We start from the raw sequence: 26,255 nt of genomic DNA, 5'->3' as shown, positions 1-26,255 counted from the left end.
CGGGAAGGCAGGCAATCCGTTATCGTGTTGTAAGCGCGCACAGTGCTATCGCCTCTCTACAAGCCTGTGGGAACATACTCGGAACATTCCTGGTGTAGTTTCCGATTTGCCACGAGAGAGTCAAAATCCACCATGCACAAAACGTAAGGGCTGAGCAGTCGAAGACATGACTTAAAGCTTTTCTGATGAACTTCGAATCACACTTGAATTGATGTTGCGTCTAAGCAGAAAGTTAATTTTTGTTTTGTTGTCTATACATACACCGGAATTAAAAAGTTGTGTTTTTTTATATAAGGAAGAAAGGCGCCACCGTGTCATCTATAGACCGTGCATCGGGCCAGGCCTGCTCAACAGTGCAGGTGGTTGTCCCCCCCCCCCTCCGGTTAGCTAGAAAGTAGCTGTGGCTGAAAATCAGAGCCTTGCTTGCAAGCAGCCTGGAAGAAACAAGGGATCCAAGATTCTGATCAGTAGTTCCTCACTGCTCGGGGTCACAGCCCCTTTGAGAAACCGATAAAGGCTGTGAACCCATTCCCTGGAAATGTGCAGGACATGAAGACCACTGGACCCTGTGTGCAATGCCCGGGCGCTCTCAGGGCCTCGGGCCGCTGGTCTCTGTAAATGCAGGTGCTGGAAGGGAGGCTGAGCTCCCGACTCGACAAAACTCCCACTAGTGACCATGGGAAGGAGTTTCCTGGCCAGGCTCTGCGGAAGGCTACGTTTTAGGTACATCCTCCTGAAAGTCCCTTTCACCAGTGTGGAACCAGATGCGTGCACGCGCTGAGTGTTCGGGGTGGGGTCGGGGGGATGAGTGGCTTTAGCAACAGACAGATGAGAGCATAGAACTGAGCTCGTTTGGGTCTGTAGCTGAAAGGGGCGCCTGGCACCCCTTGCCCACCAGAATGGGCCAGGACCCAGGGCATTCAGCTCTCCAGCTGCTTCCCCGCCCACTGCCCACGGGAGTAATTTAACAAAACTAGGGCAGCGCGTGATGCTGTAATTACCCCGCTCAAGTTGTCTCCCCGATAAAATGACGGTATTAGTTCTGCCATCCGTTGGCAGTCCTCGGGAGAAGGAATGAGAAGGGACAGGGTATCTCCAGGCAAAATGCTTTATAAATACGGCTGCTCCGTGGGGGTGGGGAGTGCCGCCAAGTCCGCCTCTTCTGGACGGGGGCTGGAGACACGCTGCCCCTTGAAACTCCCAAGACTTGAACATCGAACATCGTCTCCTACAGTTTTCTCTCCTAATTCGGTCGACCTAATGACAAAGCAGTTGGCTAACTCTCTAAACCCAAGCGATGCTGGCCTCCACGGATTGGCCTCGTGTCTCTCCTGCCATCTGGAAAAATGCTTAGGAGGACTCATGGGTTTAACCTCTGCCGGAGGACAGCCCCGATGCCCAGGATATCAGCCACCAGGTACCCTCACCCCTTGACACTGCACCGCGGACCCCAAGAATTACTGACCCTTTAAAGAGAGTCCAAGGCCTTTAAATTCAGCCACGTGGTGGAGGACAACACGTTGAGCCAGTGACAGAGCAACGAGGTCCTAATGAGCGGGTGTTATGAGTGTGGGAGATGGGGTGTTTGCGGGGCGGCCGTTAAAATGGGGCGTGGTGGCCCGTTGACAGGTCCGCCCCGCTCCCAGTCTCCAGGTTCCCTGCGACAGGCCCGGGCTTCTAGGTCTTCGGGCTCAGATGGTAGCGGCCAGCAGGGTCTGGGGGGGTGTTTGCTGGGTAACTGGGGCGGCGAGAAGCCCTCGCACGGGCGCCAGGCCCTTGGGGCGGAATGTTGGCCCCTCCCCTTATCCACAGGACTTAGCATTGCGCTTTTCCCACACCGAGTGAGCCCCTCTTGGGCCCCCCAGCGAGAATGTGGCACTCTGGCCACCCACCATTAGTTCCCTCAACACCAAAGGGTGTGGCTGGAGGCACCTGCTGGCCAGCTTCCTAAGGAGGCGGTTGGAGTGGGGGTAACGAGCAGTCAGGTCCCCTGCGGCCCTCATCTGCATCCTAGCTGTGGCCCCGGGACGGTCACTACGGAGCACCCCGTGGGGCGGGCACCCGATTATAAGGCAGGCAGCCTGTACTCACATGGGCGCGCCGTGGTTGGGATTCCGGCTCCCACTCCAGCCTCCGTGAAACCACACTTCCTGCGGGTGTATGAAGCCGCCTTCCTCCCCCACGCTGTCGAGCAAAGCTCGTGAGGCACACACAAGGACAGATGGGGCCCCCCAGTTAGGGAGCACTGAGGCTGGGATCTGAACCCAGCGCCTCACGCTGCAACCCCCAGCCGAAGGAGCGTCTCCCCTTACCGTCCGTCTCACCCTCCTGGCCTCTTGCACAAACAAGTGCACACACACGCACACGTTTGTGCAAATGCATGCCCACACGCGCCCACGAGCAAACACACACAGACACACACACGCACGCACTGTTATCTCCAGCACCCAGGCTCTTCAAGATTTACTCCTGAACGGGCCATAGGATCCTCGGCCGGAAATCATGTTAATACCCCGACTTTCCATTACGTGGCACTTCAGGTTTTTTTAGAAATGGCCTCACTTACATTAGCTCCGTTAACGATCCCGGGATTGACTTAAAAATAGCAGCAGGTAACAGGTATCTAACCTGAAATACAGTGTTTACTCTTAGCTTTGGATCCCCACTTAACACAGGACACAAGCTAGCAGGGCTTCTAGACGAGAGAAGTCCATTCTGGAGCGTCCTCAAACCCAAGCTTTTCCTCCAGAGGCTCATACAAGAGAATCAAACACCCCCGAGGACCCCAGGAAGGAGGGGTACGGGCAGAGAGTCAGAAGGACTCCGAGTTTTCCCCCAATTCCCCACCGCGCGGCCCGGGACTCCACACGGTTCTTTGACGTGCGGTCCGACTTCGGGCACGGGTTTTGGGAGGTATAAGCTCTACCTCTGGGTGTCGGAGTGAGCCTCTCAATACTTTCCGAGCTGGCCGCACCGCCAGCTAGAAACCCAGACGCTGTCCTCAGATACAGCTAGAATCTTCCGTGACTCCTTCTGAGCCTGTGTGACTCTCTGGGTCCAGCTGACGCGGACTGTTTGCTCTAAGAACATCATTTCCCAGGAGCATCCTTCTAGAAAGGGTGAAGGGCTGAGAAAGGCCAGACCCCCCAAGACAGCTGCCCTATGCGCCTGCCCCCAGGGGTCTTTTGTACAAAGCTGGGACTGTCCTCTTCCAGCCGGGGGCACCTGCTACACATCTGAGCAAGGCCCGGGGCAGGGTGAGGGGTGCATGCGGGGAACAGGAGGACGGTCCCTGCCGCTGACACCCTCAGCACATACAAGCCGCGGCGAGGGAGGCTGGAGCCTGCTGGTGGACAGAGCCCAGGCAGAGGCACATGGGACAGCCGGGGCTCAGTCACCAGCAGGGACGTCCCGATGCTGCTCTGTGCCCTGCGGAGTCATAGTCCTGCCCGTGGAGGAGCCCGGGCTGGGGGTCTAGCTCAGGTCTGGCAGGGAACATTAATTTCATCACATGGGTCACTCAATGCTCTCTAAGTATCAAACCAATGCCTGTCGTGATACCCTTACTGCAAAGACCACCCACGGGGCATCTTCTGGGGTCCTGTGTGCCCCTGGGAAGGCAAGGGGGGCAGGAGGCCTGTGGCCAGTGCCGGGGGTTCCCAGGAAGAGAAAGCATCCCAGGGTCCTCCGTGGGTGGCTTGGTTATTATTACCAATACCCCCCCCCCAAGCCCCATCAAAGGAAACAAACGGGCAGAAGGAAGAGAAGCCATCAAGCACCTTCCTGTCCCCCTGCAACCCCCTCACCCTGCGGTAGTGAAGAAAGAAACTTGGGGCTAACCCGAGCCCTGACGGTATTTCTCACCCAGTCCGAGCAGCGCTAGGAGCCCCCCAAGCCCGCCCAGCCTCTCAGGATGCCAAGTGCCCACATCTGACCACGGATTTGCAGATTTTCCTGGCCCTCTCTGAGGCGGGTGATGGGGGGCAGCCTGAACCCCTGAAGCCCCCCGGGGCCCCGTACCTATATTTCATCCCCGGCTGTTTCATGCTGGCGTCACCGGCGCACGGGAGGCTCTGCGTGGACAGATGTCCCAGGCTCCGGGCCACCATGGCCATGGCGCGGAAGCGGCCACGGGAGCCCAGGCTGGGGCTGCTGGCCGCCGGCCGGCCCAGCCGCTCCTCGGTGCCCCGGCCCTTGAGGCTGTGCTCGGAGCACACAAAGGACACCTGCATGCCGATGCCGGGCGCCCGCTCCAGGCCGCGTCCCCCTCCTTCCAGGCCTCCAGAAGCCCTCCTTCTCCCAGGACAAGACTTTATCTCAGAAAGCCAGGAAGCTGCGAGGCGTTCCTTTAGGGGCGAGGATCTCCCAAAGCAACGACAGAAAAACCTGGCGCGGTGTCCGAGGGAAGGGAATCAAATGTCCAGAATCCTGCTAGCAAAGACCTCATCGGAGGGCACCCGGCAATCCAGGTGGGGAGGGGGGAGCCATTTCCTCTCCCCTCACGTCTTTCTCTGGCTCGGCAGGTCCTTCCCCTGCCCTCGCCCTGGTGTGGCTCCAGCTGTCTGAGCCCCCAGCCCGGCAGCGTCCCGGCGTTTGGCCCGGCCGGGCTGCCAGTTACTCCCGACCTCCGCGTGACATCGCTGTCCTCCGAGGGAGAAGGGAGGGCGCCTCCCGACAGGGTGAGATCCTGGGGGCTGAGCAGGCTGCTGCCGAGGGTGGGGTGGGGGGGGGGGACCGGGGAGCAGCTGCTTTTCCAGGCTTCCCAGAGCCCAACTCCTGGCTCTGCGCACCCCGGGCTGTCGGGGCTCCCACCGAGTCAATTAGGTGACCGGTGAGAAGTGCAGGAGCCATCCAGCGATTCATTATTAATGACACGGGATGCACAGCCGTCCGCCCTGGGCTGATCCCCGGGAGGCTGGCTCCGGCTGCTCCAGGCTGACAGCCGGGACTCATCAGACAGGCGACAGGCGGCCACGGCCAACTCTAGCTGCTTGCGGCTCGCACCCAGCGATGTGGGGCTTCCACTAGGTTTCAGCACAAGCAGAAGCCGAATCACCCGGAATGTGGAGAACAGATCGCTCTGTCTAGAGGGTGTAACGCAGACAGCCCGAGGAGAGAAAGCGGGGGGTCGTGAGCCAGAGACCAGAGACGTTCCAGCACTCCCGTCCTTAGGTCCCAGCACCCACGCGGTAAATACTTCCGGAGCGGACGCGTGAATGAGCGCACGAGGAAAGACACCTTCCCCTGCTGCCCCTGCTCCTTGTCCACACTCATGGCTCAGGCTAAAGCTGGGGGCAAGGCTCTCCTCCTGGAACAAAGCTCATGGGGAGTCTTCAAACCCCCAGGAGATGCCCCCAGTGGCAGGAGAGGGGCTGGCTTTGGCCCGGACCCCGAGTGTGCCGCCCTTGCCCCGCAAGGTGAGCCCTGGCCAAAGCTCCTCTTCAGCTTCTTTCTTGCCACGAGGGAGGGGCAGAGAGAGAGGAAGAGAGCAGGTGGTGGGGTCTTGTTCAGGTTCTGCAGCGAGTTTGCTGTGTGATCACAGGCAGGCGGCTTGCCCTCTCTGGGCCTCCACTGACGAAACGAGGGGCATGGTCCAAGCAGATGCTCTCTCTCCCAGCTTGGACCCACAGGGCCGTTCTGCACCAGCTGGCAGTCCACCCTCTACTCTGACAGGACCCAGAGAAGAATCCACCCAAAGATGTTCAGGACGGAGGGCGCCCGAACTTGCTCTCAGCCCTGGCCCTGCCTTTTTGACACGGATGTTGAGAATGAAATCTTGTTCCTCTCCTGGCCTCTCTGCTCCTGAGCTGCGCAGCCCAGGGCGAGTGACTTCCTCTCCAGGCCTCAGTGTTCTCTGTGTCTGACGCAGATCACGGAGCATGGTCAGATCACAAACGGCGCGGACTCCCGTGATCCCGCAGCATGAAGGATTTTTGGAGGTGGGAGTCAGTACCGGCCGGCTCTACCCCCACGTCTTCATCGGTTACTGTACCCCTTTGGACCTCCCTGGGCCTGCTGTAGCAGCAGGAGACACCTCCTGACTGCAATACCCGGACCCAGGGACAGAGCTGGGGGCCTTTGCCAAGGGCGCCCTGGCAGGTCACAGACACCACCTTCAGATGCCACTGGGGGCGCCTCAGGACCCAGAGGCCCAGCTCTGCCTTCTTCATTTACCTGCCCACATAAGCACAGGCCTGCCTGGACCTCCCTGCCCCTCTCAAGTGGTAGGGGCCGCCGAAAGGTAGAAGGGCAGCCTGTAGTGCTGACCTACTCAGCAGCTGAGCCCTTCCCTGAGTTGGGCTCTGGCCTTTAGGAAGCCCACAGGCCTGCCAAAGAGGCTGCAGAGGACAGAGACTGCCTCCACTCCTTCCAGGGCTCATGAGCTAATGGTCTAGGGCAAGGTCGCTCAGCTGTCTGACCCGGATGCTGGGGGGGCGGTGGGGGGGGACTTGCTACAGTTGTAGATTCCTAGGTCTCATGCTGACCTACAGACTCAGCAACTGTGGGGCTGGGTCTGGGAAGCTTGTTTTTTTTTTTTTTTTATCAAGAGCTTCTAGTGGGGTTATGCACCTGCTCTAGCGGAGGTGGAAGTCTCCTGCTTCATTCTTCCTTAGATATTTCATTTCTCTGTGCTCTGGCAAACGATCAGATCTGGCATCTTACTACTCCCCAGGGCCTCCTCAGACAGCTTGCCTTAAGCAGCTCCAGGTTAAGTAAGACTCACAGAGACTTAGTCGCCACAATGTGTCAAACATCATCTTCACCGTTCAACCCAGCAATTCCACTCCTAGGTATGTGCCCAGAGAACTGAAAACATAAGCCTACACAAAAATCTCAAACACGAGCGTCCAGAGCAGTATTATTCATCACAGCCCTGAAGTGATACAACCAAAACGTCCATCCACTGATGATGGAAAAACAAAATATGGTCCATCTACACAACAGCATGTTATTAGCCATATGAAGGAAAAAATAAGCAACACATGCTCTGACGTGGACGGACCTTGAAAATGTTACGCTAAGTGAGACAAGCCAGTCACAGAAGACGACATGTTATAGGATTCTGTTTGCATGAAGTGTTCAGAAGAGGCAAATCCATTTAGACAGTAAGTAGCTTTGAGGTTGAGTGGGGAGTTGGGGAGGGATGACTCATGCGGCTGTAGGGCTTCCTTTTGGAGAGATTAAAATGTTCTAAAATTGATTGTGCTGACTTTCGTACAACTCTATGAACATACTAAAATCATGGAATTGTACACTTGAAGCATCTGTACGGTATATGAACTACATCTCAATAAAACTGTTGCAAAAAAAAAAAAAGTCATCTGCCTCAAAAGCCCCTGGGCCGTACTCTCGTACTTGCCCGTGAGAGCGCCCTTCCTGTTTCTCTGGCTTGGAAGTCCTCCTCGCGCTCTGATAATATGTGCAGGGTTAAGCCAGTCCCCCAAGCACCAGTAACCTTTCCCTCCTCCAGATGCCACCAACTACGTTCTACCCAGCGACACACCATGTTGCGAGGAACCAGTTGCTGGTTCCTGGTGGCAAGGAGCACCCCTCCCAGACGCTAGTAGGACTGAGCAGGGTCCTGCGCTAGTCCTGCGCTAGTGCTCGCTCCACCCCATTGTTACGTATCACGGAAACGACAGGATGTGAATATTGACGTCAGAACTCCCTGGGGAAATCCAAAGAGATGCTGTTCTCAGCAGAGAACTGTCACGTGGAGAAGACGGGCAGGGCGTGTTTAAAGGCTGACCAGAGTCTGTATCTTTTCACTTGCCTAAAACAGGGTTCACGACTTGCCACACTCATCGGCGGTCACAGGAATTAGACGAGAGTGGAAAAGCTGGAAGCTTTATCCCTTGAACCAAACTGGCCATGATGAAAAGTCATCCCGAAAGGGCCGCTCTTCCGGACGGTTTAGGGGAGGAGCATGAATTCCAGACCTGCGCTGGTCGACTTGAGATGGGCTTTGAGCAGAAGCATTGAGTGTGGCTGGTGGATTTTGACACATAACAGTTTTCTGGGTTTTCAGCCTCTCTAGTAGCTGCTGTTGTTACAACAAAACAGCTAGTTCCAGCTGCGACTCCTCAGAGACAAGCCCACCCCAATTTAAAGCTCTCTTTGTCCGCAGAATATTGCTACAGAGAACTTGGAAGAGAAGCTTCTGGCCCAGACATCCGGGAGGGCAGGAGAGACAGGAAAGCTTTGGCCCAGTCAGGCTGGTTCCTCCGAGATGGGGACAGGCTCATGTGGGAGGCGACGGGCACTCTCCCATCCACAGCGAGGCCCCTGGAAGGCTCGAGGCCGGGAGTAGAAGTTGTAAAGATGACTTTTAAGAGTTCAAACTACAGTCTTCACTCCAGAGGGAGGATGAGGGGCGCCTGGGTGGCTCAGTGGGTTAAGCGCCCCACTCTTGGTTTCTGCTCGGGTCCTGATCTCACGGTCCATGAGATCGAACCCCACATCAGGCTCCAGGCTAAGGATGGAGTCTGCTTGAGATTCTCTCTCCCTCTTCCTCTGTCCCTCCCGCTCATGCTTGCTTGCTTTCTAAAATAAGACAAATAAATCTAAAGAAAAAAAAAAAGTGAAGATGAGTGGCTGCGCCCACAGCGGCCTGGGCGCCTCCCCTGCATCAGCAAGGCTGCCTGAATGGAGCATGTTTTGCCCCCAAAGGTGACTTCCTGTCGCAGGGGAAGGCGGGTGGATGCTGATGAGTTGGGGGCTTTTCCAGTGAATGGGAGGTCCTGCCCCTGAATTTCTAAGCAAAGGGTGGCAGACTGGTGGCCTTCTGGAGGAGGTGTCGTCTGGTAGGGAAGAGCTGAAGACCTTCTGGGGGCTCCCTACAGGATGTCACACCCCAGTCACGTCCAGCGCTACTGGCCCTAGAGTGGGGAAAAGGCCAACCAGTGGCCAATCAGCAGCTTTCTTCCTTTCACTTCTTAGTTGGCACCTGGTACGGGGCAGCTGTGCTGGCCCAGAGTAAGAGCTTCTGGCACCTTCCGGAGCACCTCTGGGCCAGCCACTCACATGGAAACTGTGCTCCCGCTGCAAGCTGCGTCCCACCACACCCCGCCAGGTGGATGCCGTGATGGTCCACTCACACTCGAGGAAACTGAGGTACAGAGAGATGGAATAGGGAAGGCTGACGCTGGGTCCGCCCTCATTCACAGAGGCGGCAGCCTGGGAGCGGAGCAGCGTGTTGGGGTCCCCGCCCGCAGAGGAGCTCCTGCTCTCCGACCCTCGGATTAAAGGGTGATTAAAGGACCAGGGGTCCGCCTGGGGTGCTGCCTGGGGCTGTGTATGGCTTTGATTGGGCTGTGCTGACCCCTGCCTTTCCAGATGGACAGCACAGAACCAACCACCCTGGTCCCCATCCTTGCCCAAGGAGAAAAGCCTCTTGGGGGTGGGCTCCCCCCAAATATTGGGGTGGAGGCCTAGGGATCCACACTGCTCACAGACGTGGCCCCTGATTCCTGAGGCCAGGCTGACCGGGGAAACACCTGTTACAGAGAACCCACCAGTGGGGGCATTAGATCGCCGCAGCCCCTTCTGCCCCATGAAGGGGGGCTGCTCTGCTGACGCTGTGGTCCTGGTCAGCCCTCCATGGAGACCCATGAGACACCCCACGCCTGCTGTCCTCCCAGCCCCGGTTCCTGTCAGGGCAGCTCTTCCCGAACGACTGGCTGGTCTCTGCCTACCTAAGCTCCTTCCTGTTTCCTCCTTCCTTCCTTCCACACCTGCTCCTTGTCCACACGGGACGTGGGCTACACCTCCCAGTGCGACTGCCTCCAAGACCACGCTTCTCTCGCACCGGCGGCCACGCCTGGAGCTCTGAGCGACGTCACTGCCTTACACAGCCCTCCAGACAATTCCGTGAGGAAGTGCACACGGGCTCCGCTTTCCAGAGGGGAAACGGAAACACAGAGAGGCCAGGTGACTCACCAAAGGTCATCAGGCACCGCAGGGAGCCGGACTTCCTCCCAGGGCACTGACACCTCGCTCGGGAAGCTCAAGGAGTGGAGTGAGCCCTTGGCACCTACTGTGGGTGGAAATACGTCCCCAAGACATGCTGAGTCCTGACTCGTCTATCTGTGACTATGAACTTACTTGAAAGGAGGGTCTTTGTAGATGATGTCAGGTTACGGTGGGGTCTCACTGGAGTAGAGGGCCCTAAATCCCATGACTGGTGTCCTTATAAAGAGAGAGATTTGGGGACAGACAGGCATAGAGGGAAAAGAGCCATGTGGAGCTGGAGGCAGAGGCTGCGGCAGCCCGTCTGTGAGCCGAGGGGTGCCAGGGCTGGCTGGCAGCCCCCAGAAGCAGGAGACAGGCAGGGAATGCTCCTACCCTAGAGCTCTCGGAGGGAACGGGGCCCCTTTACCTGGATTGCAGACTTTGGACCTCCAGAGCTGTGACAGATTCTGTGTCTGTTGTTTCAAACCCCCCGCCCCATTTGTGGTACTTTGTTGTGGCAGCTTCAGGAAACCAATATGGGACCTTTCACAAGGGGGACTCATCCCCACTTAGCCTCTGAGACTGGTCCACACACCGTCCCCCTCTGGTCTCTGCTCGTTCTCCTTCACCTGTCCTGTCCCCCGTCCTCGGAGACACACCTGTCGTCCTGCCTACCTATCCGCCTGCCCGTCTGTCCTCGGAGACACACCTGGATTCTCAGCTCTTCCAGGAGGCCCTCTCTGATGCCTCAGCTGTAAGGGATCCCCTGTGAACAACCCAGTGGCTAGGCAGAGTCTGCTCGGTGAACCTGGCCACAAACCAAATGCTGTCTGGTGGTCGAGCTGGCTTGTGGTGAGAGCCCATGGTCTATGGTCAGAACTCGCAGGCACACAGGCGGGCTCCCCCACCAGAAGCGGATGACCAAGCCTCCCTGCCCAGGGTCCCCCCAGCCTCCCTGTCTGGGCTGCCTTAGAGGCGCAGATGCTGCCTCCAGTCCTGTTGTCAAGGAAGCAGCAGGGATGAGACACACTTTATCAGGGAATATTCTGGAAAGGGGGTTAGGGCCACGCCCATTCAACACCATCCACCCCAGACCTATGGAGACTTGGCATGTTCTTGGTGCTGCGAACAAGGCTCTGCTCTTAGGGGCTGCAGGTAAGAGGGCCAGCAGGGGGACAGAACAGTGGGACTGAGGATGGTCTGGGACACATTTGCTCGACCAGGCGCTTGGGAAAGTCTCTCTGAGGACCAGGGGACATGATAGAGGGGGAGGGAGCCGGCCGTGAGAAAATCGGGGGGACCAGACCTTGCAAGGGCCCTGAGGAGGGAACGAGCTTGGCAACTTCCAGACCTAGAAGGACGGAGGCTCCTGAGTGGGGGGAGAGGGTCTCAGCCAAAATCAGAGCAGGGAAAGTCCACGCGCCCTCAAGGGGATTTGGGATCCATTCCTGGCACCCTGAGGGGGTCAGGGAGGAGCAGAACCGAACCAAGGGGTGCCACTTGGGTCTGGGGCCTCTAGCCAGTCTGCTGGGAAAGCTGCTGCCTCCTCTGAGGCCACATCTCCGGACCCCCGCCCATAGCTAACCCCCAGGGTGGGTGCGGGGAGGGGAGCTCACGCAGGCACTGTGCGGATCTAAAAATTTGATGCTTTTTTTTTGAAGAAAAGTGAAGAAGCAGCAGAGAAAGTTAACAGGAAAGCCTTTCCCCCAGCTGCGAGCTCAGTTCAGCTGATAAAACGCCCAGGCCTGGGGCACCGCTGTCCCCGTGCTCCCCCGTGCTCCCCCGAGCAGGCGCGTATCTGGAGGCATTATCTTTTTTACATTAATATTTAAGACCGAGTTTAACGAAGTCGCAGCCCCACTGCTGGCGGGGACGGTGGCCGTGGGGCAGCACTTATCTGGGATCTTTAATAACTGTGGGCATTAGTCGCAGAGGCCTGTTTTCCCGATAACTGCAACTCCCCTGGAGGCAGCGAGATGAAATCCACCAGATACAGAAGGGGCAGTGCGGGTGTGACCACCTTTGGCCCATCAAATGTGAAAGGCGCTGTGGTTTCTGTTCCCCTCTGCTCCCTAGGAAGTGGGTTTTCCCTGGGTTTTTAGCCCCCTGGCTAGCTCCCCACATTTCTGATGGGGCCCAGATTTTCCTCGGGGTGTCAGGAGAATAAGCGATTGGTCTCCGTCTCCCCCACCCCATGTTAGCTTCCCGGGGCTCCCAAAATGGAGCACCACAACCTGGGGGGCTTCAAAGACTAGAAATAGATCCTCTCTGAGTTCTGAAGGCCAGAAGTCTGAGATCCAGCTGTGGGCAGGGCGGTCTCCCTCTGGAGGCTCCAGGGGACCCCTGCCCCATGCGTCTTCCAGCTCCTGGTGGCTGCAGGTGTCCCCAGACTCGTGATCATGTCTATTCTCTGCCTCCTCCGTCATGTGGCCTAATCCCCGCTCGTCGTCATATGGCTTTCTTTCCAGGGCGCCAGGCATCGGAGTTAGGGTCCACCCTCCCGCAGGAGGGCCTCGTCTTAACAGAGTCCATCCGCAACGACCCTATTTCCAAACAAGGTCACATTCTGGGGTTCAGCATGGATACGACTCTCCCCGGTGCACCTGCCATCACGAACTGTATCCACCATGGCGGGGGCTGGGGTCTTCCAGGGAGGAAGCTGCTCTGCCGCACTCTATTGCCCACCACCTGCCTCACCCTGGCCCAGCCACGCTGGCCGGATGTTCCCCTGTCTCCTTGGCCTGGAAGCTTCCATGCTGCATCTTAACATGTCCCCCTTTCAGAGGGTCGGGGTCTCAGCTGTGCCGGGCTTGTCTTACTTCCTTAGGTGGTTACTTGCTTTTTCTCTGCTTCCCTGAATGAGGATGTACCGTCCACGAGGGCGGGGGCCCTGTCCGTCTTGTTTGTGTGGCATCTGGACCCAACAGACCTGCCTTCCCCTTTTGTAAAGGTTTTACTTATTTATTTGAGAGAGAGACTGAGAGCATGAGAGTGAGAGTGAGCGAGCGGGGTGGGGGAGGGGCAGGGGGAGAAGCAGACCCCCTGCGGAGCAGGGGGGACCCACAAGGGACTCGATCCCAGGACCTCAGGAACGCAACCGAGGTGAAGGCAGACACTCAACCGTCTGAGCCACCCAGGCGCCCCTGGACCAAAAGACCCCTAATAAACATCTGCTCAATGAATGACAAGCATCAGTGACCGGTGCCCCACCCCTGCCCCCAGTCTCATCTCCCTCTTGAGAAATTTCCACTAGAATTAGGAACTGCTGGGGCCAAACCAGCTGATACTCTGTCCCCCTGACAGCTGGATTCAGAACACAAAACCTTAAGAATTCTGCCATCTAATGGACTCACAGCAGAAGTGCCTTGTTTCTTTAAACGGCAACCACAGGATCAAACAATGGGCCGCAGGTCCAGACTCTAGTCCACAGCGGCATGCAAGCCATTGGGCTGGTCTCTGCTCTCCTCCCCAGAGAGCAACCAGACGGCCCCCGGGGTCTGTGTTAGACGGAAGCCACATCAAAGACAGGATGACCAATTATATCTGAACTTCACAGAAGAAAGGTTTTAGTGTAAGTATGGCCCAAATATTGTGTGGGATATACTTACACTAAAAAAAAAAAAAAAGTTTATTTGAAATTCAAATTTAACACAGGAACAAAACCGGAGCGCCTGCCATGGAGAGATGCAAGCGCCAGCGCTGGGGCTCTCCGGCCGCTCCCGGAGGCTCTCAGCCCAGAAAGTGGGCCGACCAGAGCGCTGCCCCAGATGCTGATTTCAAAGACCTGCCCGCTAAACAGAACATCCTTCTGAAGTTCCAAGCAGAGCGAGCCCTCCACGCCCGTCACCTGGAGAACACAGGGGCGGGCAGCTAATTTCGGAGGCCGCCTGCAGAAAACCGGCCTCCCCCACCGTGAGGACGGTCCGGCTTACGGTGTGACGAGAGCAGAACACGTCCTTGCTCCAGCACAACCGTACCCAGCCTGGGCCGACGTCTGGTCTGGCGCCAGGACGAGCTTATCAGAGGTGACGAACCCAGAGGCCTTTTCGTGAATTCGGGTCTAGCCAGTCCCCCGTCACTCAGCTGTCCCATGGACAGCCACGCCCTGAACCCCTGCTGCAAAGCGTTGTCAAGAAACCGCGCTCTTCTCCCGCGGAGCGCACATCAAAGTGGTCCCCGTGCTGGTCCTGGAGGGCAGGACGATGCCGGGGAGGACAGACTTTGACTTCCCATCGCACGTTTCCGCGTGGCCGGTCTCTGTAAGCGCGCGCCCTCCACCCCGGCGTCCGGTCCCGTCACTTGCCGCGCTCCCGCCAGCCACCCTCCGGCGGCACCTGCTCGGTCGTCCCGCCCGGCCCCGGCGCGGCCCTTACCGGTACTTCATGCCCGTGCGCCGGGCGGTGCAGCCGTCCAGGGAGAGGCCGTGCATGCGCAGGAAGCTCTCCATGTTCCTGGCCTGGGCGGCGGCCCGCACCTCCCGCAGCCGCTGCAGCTCCAGCGTGTCCGTCTGGCGCACGGGGTGCAGGGCCCAGTCCGAGTGACACCTGCTGCTCACGCTCCTCAGGCTCTCGCTGTATGTCATGGACAACATGGTCCCGCCCGGCCCAGGGGCTGCCGCTGTCCGGATGGGAAACGCGGGGAGTGGCGATGAGTTAGGGACGGGGCCGCTGCCCCTCCCCCCGCCCGGGTGCCCGCCGGGGGGCTGTGCCCGGGGCAGGGGTGCTGCAGAGACACGTCCGGCCACAGCGGCCACAGCAGGTCTTGGCCCCCGCAGCTGGGCCCCGGGAAGCGAACTCCTCCTGACACCAGAGTCTCCGTCCTCGTCCTCGAAGCTGCCCGGCTGGGAATCTGGCTCAGCCCCATCCTCTGCCCTCGCCTCCCCGAGACAAGCGCAGGCCAAGCTGCATTCCAGGCGGGAGAAACTCAAAGGGGCTCCAAATGAAAACAGAGGCAGAGAGCGTGCAGAGAGCCCGGCCCCCCACTGCCGAAGGCACCGCGCCACAGCGCTCCCTCGCGGAGTTGCCAAGGTCAAAGCAGGTACTGGGCTGTCTCTGGGGTGATGACGCAGGACGAGCCGGCCCGAGGAAGGCCCTATTCGTTTGTTCACGAGACGCACAAAGGGAGACCCTCGCCACAGACTCGTAGAAAGCAGAAAGTACCGCAGCACCAGCAGATTCCATGGGCTCCATCCTCCACGATAACCGAATATGCCACAAGCCACATGTTTTGCCACAGACGGAATGGGATGTGTGTGAGGAGGGGCGTGACAAGAGAGGGACAGAGGTTCCGTGCAGGTAGGGAAACGGCCAAGCTGAGGTGGGAGGAACCGTTGCTGAATCGTCCTCCTGAGCGAGGACCACACTCTCGGAAACTAGAAACAGCACCAGTGCCCCTCAGTGGGGAGACTGGTTCCGGAAGTGAGAGTCCATCCCTAGAACGGAAAGTGGCGTAGCCTTCCGCGAGGCTGGTCTCCGTGGACGGATGTGTGGCGACTCCTCGGAGACGGAAGTAAAGAAAAGACTGGGCGAGCGGGAGAAGCTACCGTCTGTGTCAACGCACGCGCGTGCGGGCGTGAGGCGAGGAGGGAGCTGCGGCCCCGCACCCACGTCCTGCAGTGCCCGTGGGGTCAGGGGTGCTCTACAACCTGGGGAGCCCCCGCGCACCAGACCACAGCCCTCTGCCCTGGCTCAGATGCCCACAGGGCGGCCCCAGCATCATCCCCAAGGACGGAAGGTCAGACGGGAACTGCCAGGTCAGCAGCAGAGCAGGACCCGGAGCCCAGTCCCCACGGCTGGACAAGCGCGCACGGTCCCCAAGGGGCAGCAAGTTCGAGCGTCCCTGGGAGGGGCTGGGAAAGCTGTCCCAGGAGCTGAGGCAGCTGCGGAGGCCTTGGCTCTGTCCCTGAGGGCAGAGGTGCTGCCCTGGGATAGCCCCCTCCTTGGGGGGGGACCTCCCCCCGGACCCCGACACTTCACAACGCCCTTTCCTGCTGCGAGTTTCCTCCATGGCTGCACCCTCTCCTGACCTAACAGAGTCTTCTCTAATCGTCTCGTTTGTGGCATCTGCTCTCCTGGAGGTGAGGTCCAGGAGGGTGAGGACCTTCCCGTCTGAGGCTCAGTGCCCCCTGCAGAGACTGGCCTTCCCTGACGTGTCAATAGCACCTCCCTGACTCCAGCCTGAGGCCCTAAGCAGCTTGCTTTCTGCGGAGGGGGCAAGGTGGGGGCCTCTGGGGCCAGGACTCCCCTTCACCATGGCTCAGAGCCACCGGGAGGGGGTCTGCAGGGTCCAGGACGGCTGGCAGCCCCCAAGGGTTTGGACTAAGGGGATCAGGGATGCTAAAGAATGTAGGATGTCCCAGGCACGAAAATTCCCATGTCCAGGAGAATCACTCTGGAGGCAGTGGAGAGGCCCAGGGCTCCAGGATGGGGGTCATCGTAGGAAACAGGAGCCATGGAGGCCCGCGGGCAGCAGCACAGACCTCCCTCCCTCCTGCTGGCCCTCAGCCCCTCCAAGCATAGCCGGGGCAGGGCAGCGTCGGGCAGCGGCTTTAGAAGTGGCGGTGTGGGGGCGCCTGGGTGGCTCAGTGGGTTAAAGCCTCTGTCTTCGGCTCAGGTCATGGTCCCAGGGTCCTGGGATTGAGCCCCGCATGGGGCTCTCTGCTCAGCGGGGAGCCTGCTTCTCCCTCTCTCTCTGCCTGCCTCTCTGCCTACCTGTGATCTCTCTCTATGGCAAATAAATAAATAAAATCTTAAAAAAAAAAAAAAAGTGGCGGTGTAGCCGGCGGCCAGTCCTGCATGGGCTAAAGGCGGACCAGTTCTGGCTTCCCTGGGGGTCCCCATTCAGAGAAGAGCAGCCTGGCAGGCTGGGGCTACAGCGGTCCTTCCCGAAAAGCAGGACCCACCTCGGACGCACACATTCCCAGCCAGACCGAGATCAATAACCATTAGCTTTCAAGACACTAGCCACAAAAAGCAACCTGGTCTGGTTTGGCTTTGGAAGTCCAGCCAAGGTCCTGGGGCTGGGAGGGTGGTGTGCCTACGTACCCAGGTCCTGGACAGGGGCAGCCCTGTCTGTCACCTCCTCAGTGCGACCCAGGCAGGCCCCTGATGGCTCGGAGCCTCAGTCTCCCTGTCTGTGAAGTGGGACGGGCAGAAGCTGATTGTACCAGCTGTGCAGATGAGCCTGGGCAGGGGCCGGTGGTGCAGCTGGGAGCCGGCTTCAGGCAGGGAAGTGGCTGCCATCAGCTGGGACACCAATTAGGGAAAGTGGGGTGGAGAGGACAGAGGCTAGAGGCAGGGCGAGCCCCTGGAGTGGGCACAGGGGAGCACAGGCTTGAAGGCTACCAGAGAGTGCTGCCAATACCGAACATGAGTAGGAAAGGCTGGACAGCATGGAAGCCGGCATTGGTGGCTGACCCTGGTCTTGCACGGACCACGCATTCCTAACGAGATGGGTGCAGGCAGGCAGGGTACAGCCAGGATTTAGAGGGTGCCCTTTCTGTGGGGGCCGGGGTCCCCTCTGCTTGTGACCTTTCCTTACAGCGCACCTCACAGCAACCTTGGGTGTGGGCCTGTGGGTGTCACCTGCGGCACAGTGGCGCGTGTCCCTCGGACGCTGGGACTGGCTCTGGCCAGGGGACTCTGAGAGAGGTGGGGTGTGGACAAGCATAGTGGCCTTGGCTGGGGTGGCAGGGTGAGGACTGGTGCCCACGAGGGCTCACTGTTGGGGCAGAGCTGGGAAATGTTCCTCCTCTCCTCCAGGGAGGCAAGACCCCTCCGAGGAGGATAGACACGGAAGGCACAGACATGCTCTGATGGTCTGCCCACGGGAGAGGACAATCTGGCCCTCGGGACTTCCTCATGCTGGGGATTATTCCTGGTTTCCTCCCAAGGTGACTGGAACCCGCTGGGGTGGCTGGAAGAAGGGGCCTCGGGAAGACAGGGAGGGAGAAGGGAAGACCCACTGCCGGGGCTCCTGCCTCCGGCCCCTCGCTTTTCAGGGCTCAGGGGCGCACTGACCTTGACCTCGCGTTCTTCCTCCTCCTCACTATCCGGCCCCCCACGCCATCTCAAGAAAGCCTAGCCCCTTCCTCAATAGCCATAATGAGTTACAGGCACCCAGGTTCTCCCCGGCACCGTAGACCACATTTTGCAAATCGATTCTGGTGGAGGAGGGCTCGGGGGGATTCCCGTGAAGGAACACGGAGCACCGTGACACGGGAAAGCGAAGGGGAGGCATCGACCTCATTAAGTCAGCTGGGCCCTCGACCTCCCCCAAGGGCCAACCACCTGGCGTTTCTGAATTGCGTGGTGCGTTTACCGAAAGCCACCACAGCCTGACAGGGGAGGTTCAGAAGGAATCCCGAACGGCTCTTTTACACGGAGACATGGGGCTCGGTCTTCGAGAAACCAGCGCAAGTTCCGAAAGCGGGAATGCAAGGGGAAAGCTGCATCATTCTGGGGCGCGGCTCGAAAGCACACGGCAGCGCATCACGGCAAAGCAACGCCACCTGGCCGGACAGCAGGCGGCGAACCGAGGCCCCAGTGAGTCCCCCACCCCCGACTCCGCGGTCATTCACAGGAAGCCCCCACAATGCTGAATCCTCGTGGTGAAGCCAGACGCCCAGGTCTCCCCAGGATGGGAAGGCGGACGGTCCCCAGGCGGCAGGTCTGGGAGGCAAGCGCGCTCAAGCGGCAGAATGCCCCCCTCCCCCCCTTCCGCTGTCCCCTGCAGCTACCTAGGCCCGGCTTCTTCTTCTCCTTTTTTTTTTTTTTTTTTTTGAGGTTTTCTGCTTTGAAAAAATATACGGGGTCATCTAATTTCAGATCAGCCAAGTGCACCCCCATCCAGGCTCTCTGTGTCTTCCATTCCTGGGACGGAACGGAAGGAACATTCCTAGTCCCCCAGCAGCAACCCTGAGAAGGCGGCCGTCCCCGGACTCCTGGAGCTGAGGGGCCACTCACCTGCCTTCCTGGCGTCTGCTCCTTAAAAGGGACACAGCCTGGTTGACTAGGGCTCACCAGACGTTCTAAGGCTCTGCCCCAGCGGCTGCTTCATTAGCAAGTGTCACCATCGGATGTTAGAAGCAATTGGTGAATGAGACGCGCCCCATGAGGGTCGAGCTTGGAGGCAGGGAGTCCATTAGTCTATTAGGGCGTTTTTAGCTCAGTGAGAGGCTGAATTATTCACGAGCGTCTCTTCCCCTAAAAGCCCGGGAAATGCAGTTCCGCGGTGCAGCCTGGCAAGGCCCGCTCCTGGCACGGGGGGTGGGAGGGGGCGCCGACTGGGGTCCGCCCCTTCCTGTGGGCACACTCCCCACGAGCCCTCCATGGCCCCAAGTGCCAGAGGCATGGGCCACAGGTGGGGAGTGGCAGTCATGCGTTGGTTATCCAAGGCCAGGACCCGGGGCTCACAGCTCTTCCCGCCACATTGTGCAGTATGGGGCCGGGGGTCCCCAGAGAATGTGACCACCACTCCTGGGGAAGGGGCTGGGGTCTGGCAAGACCTGACCTCAGCAATGTAGACAGGTGTCCCTCCTCCCTTCTACGGGGACATGCCCCAGATTGGTATAACCTATACGGTCAGTACCTATAAATGGCCAGAAGGTTCTGGAAGCCTGCTATATGAACACCACACTGCCACTCCCTCCAGGAAGGGGGCACAGGGACCCTTCCTCACAGCACACGTTCTGACCCGGCTTCGGAAGATGCTTTGAGGCTGAACTCTGGGTTGAACCGAGCTGAGCCCCGTTCCAGGGTCACGACCTCAGGGGTGCTCCTTCCTTGGAGTGCCAAGAGCTGTGTGGACGTCTCCCAACACAGGTTCTGCCTTCCCGGTATTATTAGTCCTGTGGGTCCCGGGCTAGGTCGCACAGTGGTTCCAGGGCCTCTACACTTCTTGCCTCACCTGCCTGAGGTTCTTCTATGGGTGGGGGTTATATGTTCCCGCCCTCTTACATCTGGCGTGGTCATGAGACTTGCTTTGGCCGTAAGTACGAGCAGGAGGGCCTGCACGTGCCGCTTCAAACCGTAGGCCTTCAGGCATGACGTACGTCAGCTCTTCCTTCAGTGTTTTGCCTGGAGCAGCCTCTGGTCAAAAAAGACCCGAGGAGGAACACCTGGGCCCCACCTGCAGCTCAGAGCAAACAGCCGAGCCCAGCCTGCATGAAACACACGCTTCCTGTTGCAGAGAACCGAGCCTGGGGGTTGTTTGTTACGCGCCGTTCGCCGGAAGAGTGGACAGATACAGGGTCTCGCCTCCCTTACAGTCCGTGTGCTGCTGGAGGGCAGGACCTCCAACGTCTCTGCCCTGCAAGGGGAGGGACCACATGCCAACTGACCTCACCCTCGGAGGCCTGCTGAGTCGGGGCCCAGATGACCAGGACGCCCCCCTGGGAGTGGCACCCAGGACATTAAACAAAGGTATCATGTCATGAGAGGTCATCGTCAGAGACCCTGCAAGAGACACAGGGTGTCTACGAGAAGAAACCACACTGGAGACACTAAAGGCGGGACAGCCGGAGCCTAGTTGGGGGGGACGCGCTGTTGGGAGGCCCGGATGGAGGTCTGCGCGTCTCGGGGGCGGTTCTCCAACAGAGCTTGCCTCAGGGCAGGACAGAGGGTTCCCTGGGAGTGGACAATACATTGGATCTGTGGGCCCTGAGGGCCAGCGAGGGCTGTGGGATCCTCTCTGGCTTCAGCTCTGCGATACCCCACAATTCTCGGCCCCTGCGCGGGGGGCCCCTTCTGGCTGGCAGTCTGGGCTGCCGTTCTGCCGCCTGCTATCTCGCTCCTCCCTTCCAGGGTCTTTGGTCTCATTGGTCAAATCCTGCTGGGACGAATGTCTTGTCTATGTTCTGACGTGTGAAGCCATCCCACCTACGGGATGGCCCACGTGGCAGGCATCCCATAAAAGCCTTTGCAAGCCCAAGTTCAGCTTTAACCAGTTCAGGTAAAATCTCATCTTCCGCTCTATTTCAGGTAAAATCTTATCCAGCAAAAATTTCAGTCATGTCTTCGGGGCTCTCTGGAAGGAGTGAGACCCCATGGGAGGCACTGAAGGGGAGGTGAAATTAGCGCGAGGACCCAGGCCCACGGACATGCTCCCAGGTGCCGGGGCTGCGGGAAGGGTTGCCGGCCCCGGCACCCAACTCCCCACGCAACGGTGAAAACCGACTCCTGGCTCTGCACCAGCAGGTGGGCATGGCCCTGGGGAGCCGGTCTAGACGGAGACCTCCCAGCTCTGAATGCCGAGGTACATACGACACACCAGGGCTCTGCTCCCGAGAGCCATACCGAATCCCCATAGCCCCCGGGCTGACCTGTGTCATGCTTAAGATTGACACTTTCCCGACAGGAGGAAAGTGTCCACTGAAATAAATTCCTGCAGTTACAGGCTGCCTGAGAAGCACGCGTCTTTGCGGCGCGCTTCCCCAACGCCGCAGCTGAGCGGCCCAAAGGAGGAAGGAACTCGCCCGGGAGGTCTTTGCGGGCTGACCTGCCTTGGCCTGGGCTGTGAGCCAGGGCCCCTCGAGACCATGTACCTGTGGGGCAGAGCCTTGCACTGAAGAACGTGGTGTGCCCATCCACCACCTGGGAGATGCCCCAGAAAATGCCAGCAGGTCCAGCCCCGACCCAGGTCACATGGCGGCCCCACACCCCCGAGGATGTATCGGCCATGAACTGCCCCTTTGATCCCAAATCAGCTCAGACCCAAAGAGAAGGGGAGAATGGCTGGGTTTGCCCCCCACCTCGTTGACCCGGATCACCCAAGAAGCACACACCCGCGACAACAGACGTGTGACAACAGATGTGTGACAACAGTCGTGCGGCCTCAGCCGTGGACAGGTGAGAGTGTGAGGCAGATCAGGGTGAGCTCTGCAGGGATCAGGCCCTTTGCTCCAATCCGAGCGGATTCCAGAGCAGGGCACACACCAGGATCCTGTGTGCATCGGGAGATCACATAACGCAATGTGGAGGGCACTTGCAGAGGACCCTGGTGTCCGTCTTACTGGGGTGTCTCCCCGGGGCCGTGAGCAGGGTGGGTACGGCCCTCCCGCTCGTACCCCTGACTTCCGCGAGCGAGCTGTGGGGGGAATGGGGGGCTTGTTACCTGTAGAACTGCAGCTGCCTTTTAGGGCTCCCATACCGAGTACTGCGGACAGCGGTGGAAGACAGAGAAAAAGGAGAGAGAGAGAGAGAGAGTCCACAGTGGGCATTAGCCGCAGGGAGGTGCAGGCCCGGGAAGCAGCCGCGACACCCCACAGCCGGGCCCCACCCCGCTCGGCCGAACACTCGGGGACAAAGTGCTCGGCGGCAGCGCCACCCAGTGGCACGCGGAGGCAGAAGCCCAGTCTGTTCGGTGGACTCAGGGCAGGTCCGCGGGGAGCGGGCCTCGTTCCCACGCGGGGGCAGGGGCGCGAAGACGAGGGAAACCTCTGAGTGACAGTCTGGGTTTTAACGAAATATGCCCTAGGACGACCGTACAGAACCCTCAAGCCGAGACGCGGCCCGTCCCCCCCCACACTGGTGAGACTGCCTGGGATCACGGGGTTCTTTTCAGGATTCTGATCAAGGAGGGACGCCCCCTTTCCCTGTGGGCTCTATGGATACTCGCTCTGGGTCAGACCCTCACGATTATGGAGGAAGGCCCAACCCATCAAGGGCTCATGGGCCCCTGGGGTCCCACCCGGCCCATCTTTCGGGGCGGCCACGGCTGTCTGGGTCCTGGGCTCCATGCGTGGGGCAGCAGCTGTCATCTGACCAACGCCTCGTGTTCTCTCCCCGTGGTTCAGCCGGGGCTGCTCGCCACACGGAGAGACCCAGAGCTGGATTTGGAACTGGCCTCCGCGGAAGAAAGGCAAGGGTGCCCGGCGAGCCGCTGGCCGCTCCTTCCCCCACCCCCGGTGCAAGGCTCTGAGCCTCCCTCAAAGGAGGCTGCACAAGTCGGGGTGTGTAAGAAAGACACAGAAGCTGGGGAGGCCCCTCACTTCCAGGCCTGCCGCCTCCAACAGAATCCTTCAGAAGAGTCGGGGATGAGTCTCACCCTGGCTCTGCTCCACCGGGACAATCTGGGGCTTTAAAAGCTTCCGTTCCTTCCCTCCGAGAAAGCTCTTGCTGACCTGTACCTCAGAGCCCTGTGGGCCTCCCTTGGTCCTTCCCTCTGGATCCAGGGCTGGTGACTGGCCTCGGGGGTCCCTTCTCAGAGGCAAGACCGAGTCTGAGACTGGCCTGGGTGGGTCGGGGGCAGGGGATCACCTGTAGATCATGCCGGGGGAGCCCGTCTGCCGCAGAGAGAGCCGAGCTGGGGAGCCTGTGGTCGATTCCGGATACATGGGGCCGGCCTCACTGGTCCTGACTTGCTCTCTTCTTCACAGACGGAAGACTCTGGAGGAGAAGCAGAGTAGAGGGGAGGTGGTTCAAAAGACCAGTTGGGTTTGCCCAGGAGGCTCTGTGACGGCGAAGGCCTGGTTTGCTGGGCATCTGTATGTCTCTCGTGACACAGACAGACAGATCAGCCCATGGGGGCTCAGACAAAGCTGATGGTTAGGCTCATCGGCTCTGTAAGGGATTTCTACTCTCCCATCCCTGTGCTTCACCAGATTCTTCTTCCTCCCAGCTGCCTTCCCGAGGTTCTGAGAGCCCTGCTCTGCTGGCCCCAGGGGGCATCGGTAGGCTGAGAACTTTGGACCGTCTCTGCTGTCCCAGGAAGTGGCACCACCGTCCCCCAGGCTCATCCTCGACGCTTCAGCTCCCCCCACCCCAGCCCAGGGCTTGCTGGTGTCACTGTTCAGCTTTCAGGAAGGCAGCTGCTCAGATAACCCCAGCTCCTGGGTGTGACCTCCTCCCGCCCCACAGGTCAGGGCACAGGTGACAGGATATCACTTCCGTGATCAGGCGACACAGACAGTGCCTTCTGTCTGGCTAGCAGACTCCCTCCCTTGCTGGCTCTGAGAAGCAAGCTGCCACAGCCGGAGAGGGCCGTGGGGCCAGGAACAGAGGCCCTCAGTGTAACTGCCCATAGAAAAGGGAATCCTTCAAACCGTGTGGACTTGGAATTCCGAGTTTCCTCCCGCAGTCGAGCCTTCAGATGAGACCACAGCCCTGGCCAAACCCCTTGCCTGCAGGCTTGTGAGGCAGCAGACGTAGCAGAGCCCTAACTGAACTCCTGACCCACAGAAACCAAGAGTTTTATGTCCCTAAGTTTGCAGGCATATTTTACACAGCAATTGATAATGAGTACCGACAGACACATCGGTCCATTTACTGTCCTTCCAACCCCTGCTACCCTCAGGGCGAGCCATCATCATCTGTCACTTGAACCACCAGGTCAGTCTCCTGACTGTGCTCCCTGCTTCCCCCTGGCAGCCAGGGGCAATTACTTCTAAAGGAGATTAGGTCATGCACCCCTTTCTTCCCTTCTCCCACAGGCCAAGTGCACACCTGCCACCGGGCCTTTGCACTTACAGTTCCTTTTGCCTGGAATACCCTTCCGATAGACCTTCTCATTGTTGGGCCTCCCTGAGGAGCCTGCTTGACTGTCGCGCTCTGGAATTCTCTCCAGGCACCCTGTCTGCTGTCCCACGTGGTCAGCACGAGCTGACCTTAATATCTGTCCCTGAGTTGTGAGGTTTGACTCTCTCCAGAGGGCCAGCTCCACCAGGACAGAAACTTTGTTGGTTTTGCCACTGTGCCTAGAACAGGGTTTGGAACTCAGTCGGGATTTAATACGTGGCTCCCAAAAGAGTGATGGTCCCTGATCCAAAATCACCTTGCCCTGTGCCAATGGGCAAAGGGATGGTCTGGGTTCAAAATACAGCCCCGCTTGCCCCCAGTGGGGCTTCACTGCTGAATGCCCACCTAGAGGGCTTCTTTACGTCACTCTTCCTCCCTCCAGGACGAAGACCTCCCGTGGGCAGGAAGCTGGTTTCCTCTGGACCACGCCCCACCCCCTGGCCGGGGCTTCTGTACGAGGCACGGGTTCGGTCTCTCTCCTCACTGAGCTCCCCTCTGAGTGAGGGGCGTGTGCATGTGTGTGAACACGCTGGGAAGATGGGGACACAGAACATAAGCCAGAGTCCCTACAAGGACAGCCTCATGGAAATGACAGAAATGATGGGGTCCGTGAAGGTCCCCAAAGTTGTATTCTTTAAAAAAACCTCATTGAGAAAGAAATGACAAAAGGAAGTGAAAGGACACGGAAATCCTTAAAAGAAATGAGGTGGATTCTCGGCTGATGTTGAGTCCAGTCTTCGGGCTTCTCGGGGGACGGTTCACGAGCGGCAGTGCCCTAACCCAGGCTGCCCTCTCCGGGGCCCTTGTCCGCAGGGCCCTGTCCATCTCTTCCTGGTGGAATGGCTCTGGGCAGACCCTGAAGGTCTCCTGGTCACCTTTCTTTCAAACCCTGGGGTTCCACCAGGGTCACGGTCACCAGATGGACCAGCCTGACTCCCCCCACCCGAGGCCCAACACCTTTCCCGCAGAAAGAGTTCGGTCACGCAGCCTCGGGGGCGTTGGGTCCCTCAGCTCTGAGGGTGGGGCGGGCCTCTCCTTTGTGCCTGTTAGGTGCTCCTGGGGTGTGCTCGGCCAGGTCCCTGGGCGTGAAACCCAACCGTTCCCTGAAGTCTTCAACCGTAAGTCAGAAGGTGGTGGGTTCACTGGTGCACAGCATGTCTGCCGAGGCCCTACCGTACGCAGGCACTGGAGGTTACCTGTACAACACGGGGCCCTGCCTGCAGGGTCTCAGTCCCCAGCATGGGCACCCAGGGGTGTTGAAATTCCAGACTTCCAGGATCACAGACTCCATCTGAATTCGAGACGGTGGAGGGACCTAGAATCTCTGAGTCCGCAGAGGTGGGGTGCACCCAAGCACCTGCATCTCTGACTAGGCCCCCCGGGGACGCTGGCGCTTCTGGTCCAGGGACCACACTTTGAGGATGGCGGGTCCTGGAGCAGGAACTGGCGGACACCCGACAACAGAGCCAGTCCGGCCTGCGGCCCGTCTCTGTAAACAAGGTGTGTTGCTGGAATTGTCCACCTGGGTATGAACCGTCCTGCGTCTGTGCCACACGGCGACGCTGAGCACACCGTCTGGCTTCCCCGCTCTCCCGGCCGGCGCCTTCCCCGGTGCCTCTCAGCTCCGGGCTGAGCTGCTCCCACACCACCGATGGAAGGGAAGCCACCAGAGGCCAGCTTCCCCCACGACCGACGTCAGCTCTTGGAACATCCCGTTTCCCCGGCTGCTGCCACCCAGACGACCCCACCACGGCCACGGCCACGGCGTTCCCCCGACCCACACCCCACTGC

The 26,255-nt window shown here is 59.2% G+C and overlaps 1 protein-coding gene across 9 annotated transcripts in view; it reads right to left on the bottom strand.

Annotated features, from left to right (window-relative positions):
• KCNAB2 (potassium voltage-gated channel subfamily A regulatory beta subunit 2) overlaps positions 1-26,255 on the bottom strand; it is an 81,375-nt gene that overhangs the window by 27,553 nt on the left and 27,567 nt on the right. For 3 of the 9 annotated variants that reach the window (XM_045063638.1, XM_045063637.1, XM_004768701.3), the window contains exons 2-3: positions 23,208-23,336; positions 22,063-22,104 (exon numbers count right to left, since the gene is read on the bottom strand). In XM_045063638.1, the coding sequence (XP_044919573.1) occupies positions 22,063-22,104; positions 23,208-23,284 (119 nt within the window). In that variant the 5' untranslated portion in view covers positions 23,285-23,336. Of the gene's footprint in view, positions 1-4,020; positions 4,248-14,324; positions 15,089-22,062; positions 22,105-23,207; positions 23,337-26,255 lie in introns of those variants that run through there. The other 6 variants (XM_045063639.1, XM_004768702.3, XM_045063636.1 and 3 more) reach the window with 5 other exon arrangements.

This window comes from Mustela putorius, unplaced genomic scaffold (genome assembly GCF_011764305.1).
Source record: "Mustela putorius furo isolate JIRA1106 unplaced genomic scaffold, ASM1176430v1.1 tig00003853_pilon_pilon_pilon, whole genome shotgun sequence".
Classification (NCBI taxonomy): Eukaryota; Metazoa; Chordata; class Mammalia; order Carnivora; family Mustelidae; genus Mustela; species Mustela putorius.
Note: the sequence above shows the minus strand (reverse complement) of the source record. Positions and strands in the feature narration are given on the sequence as shown.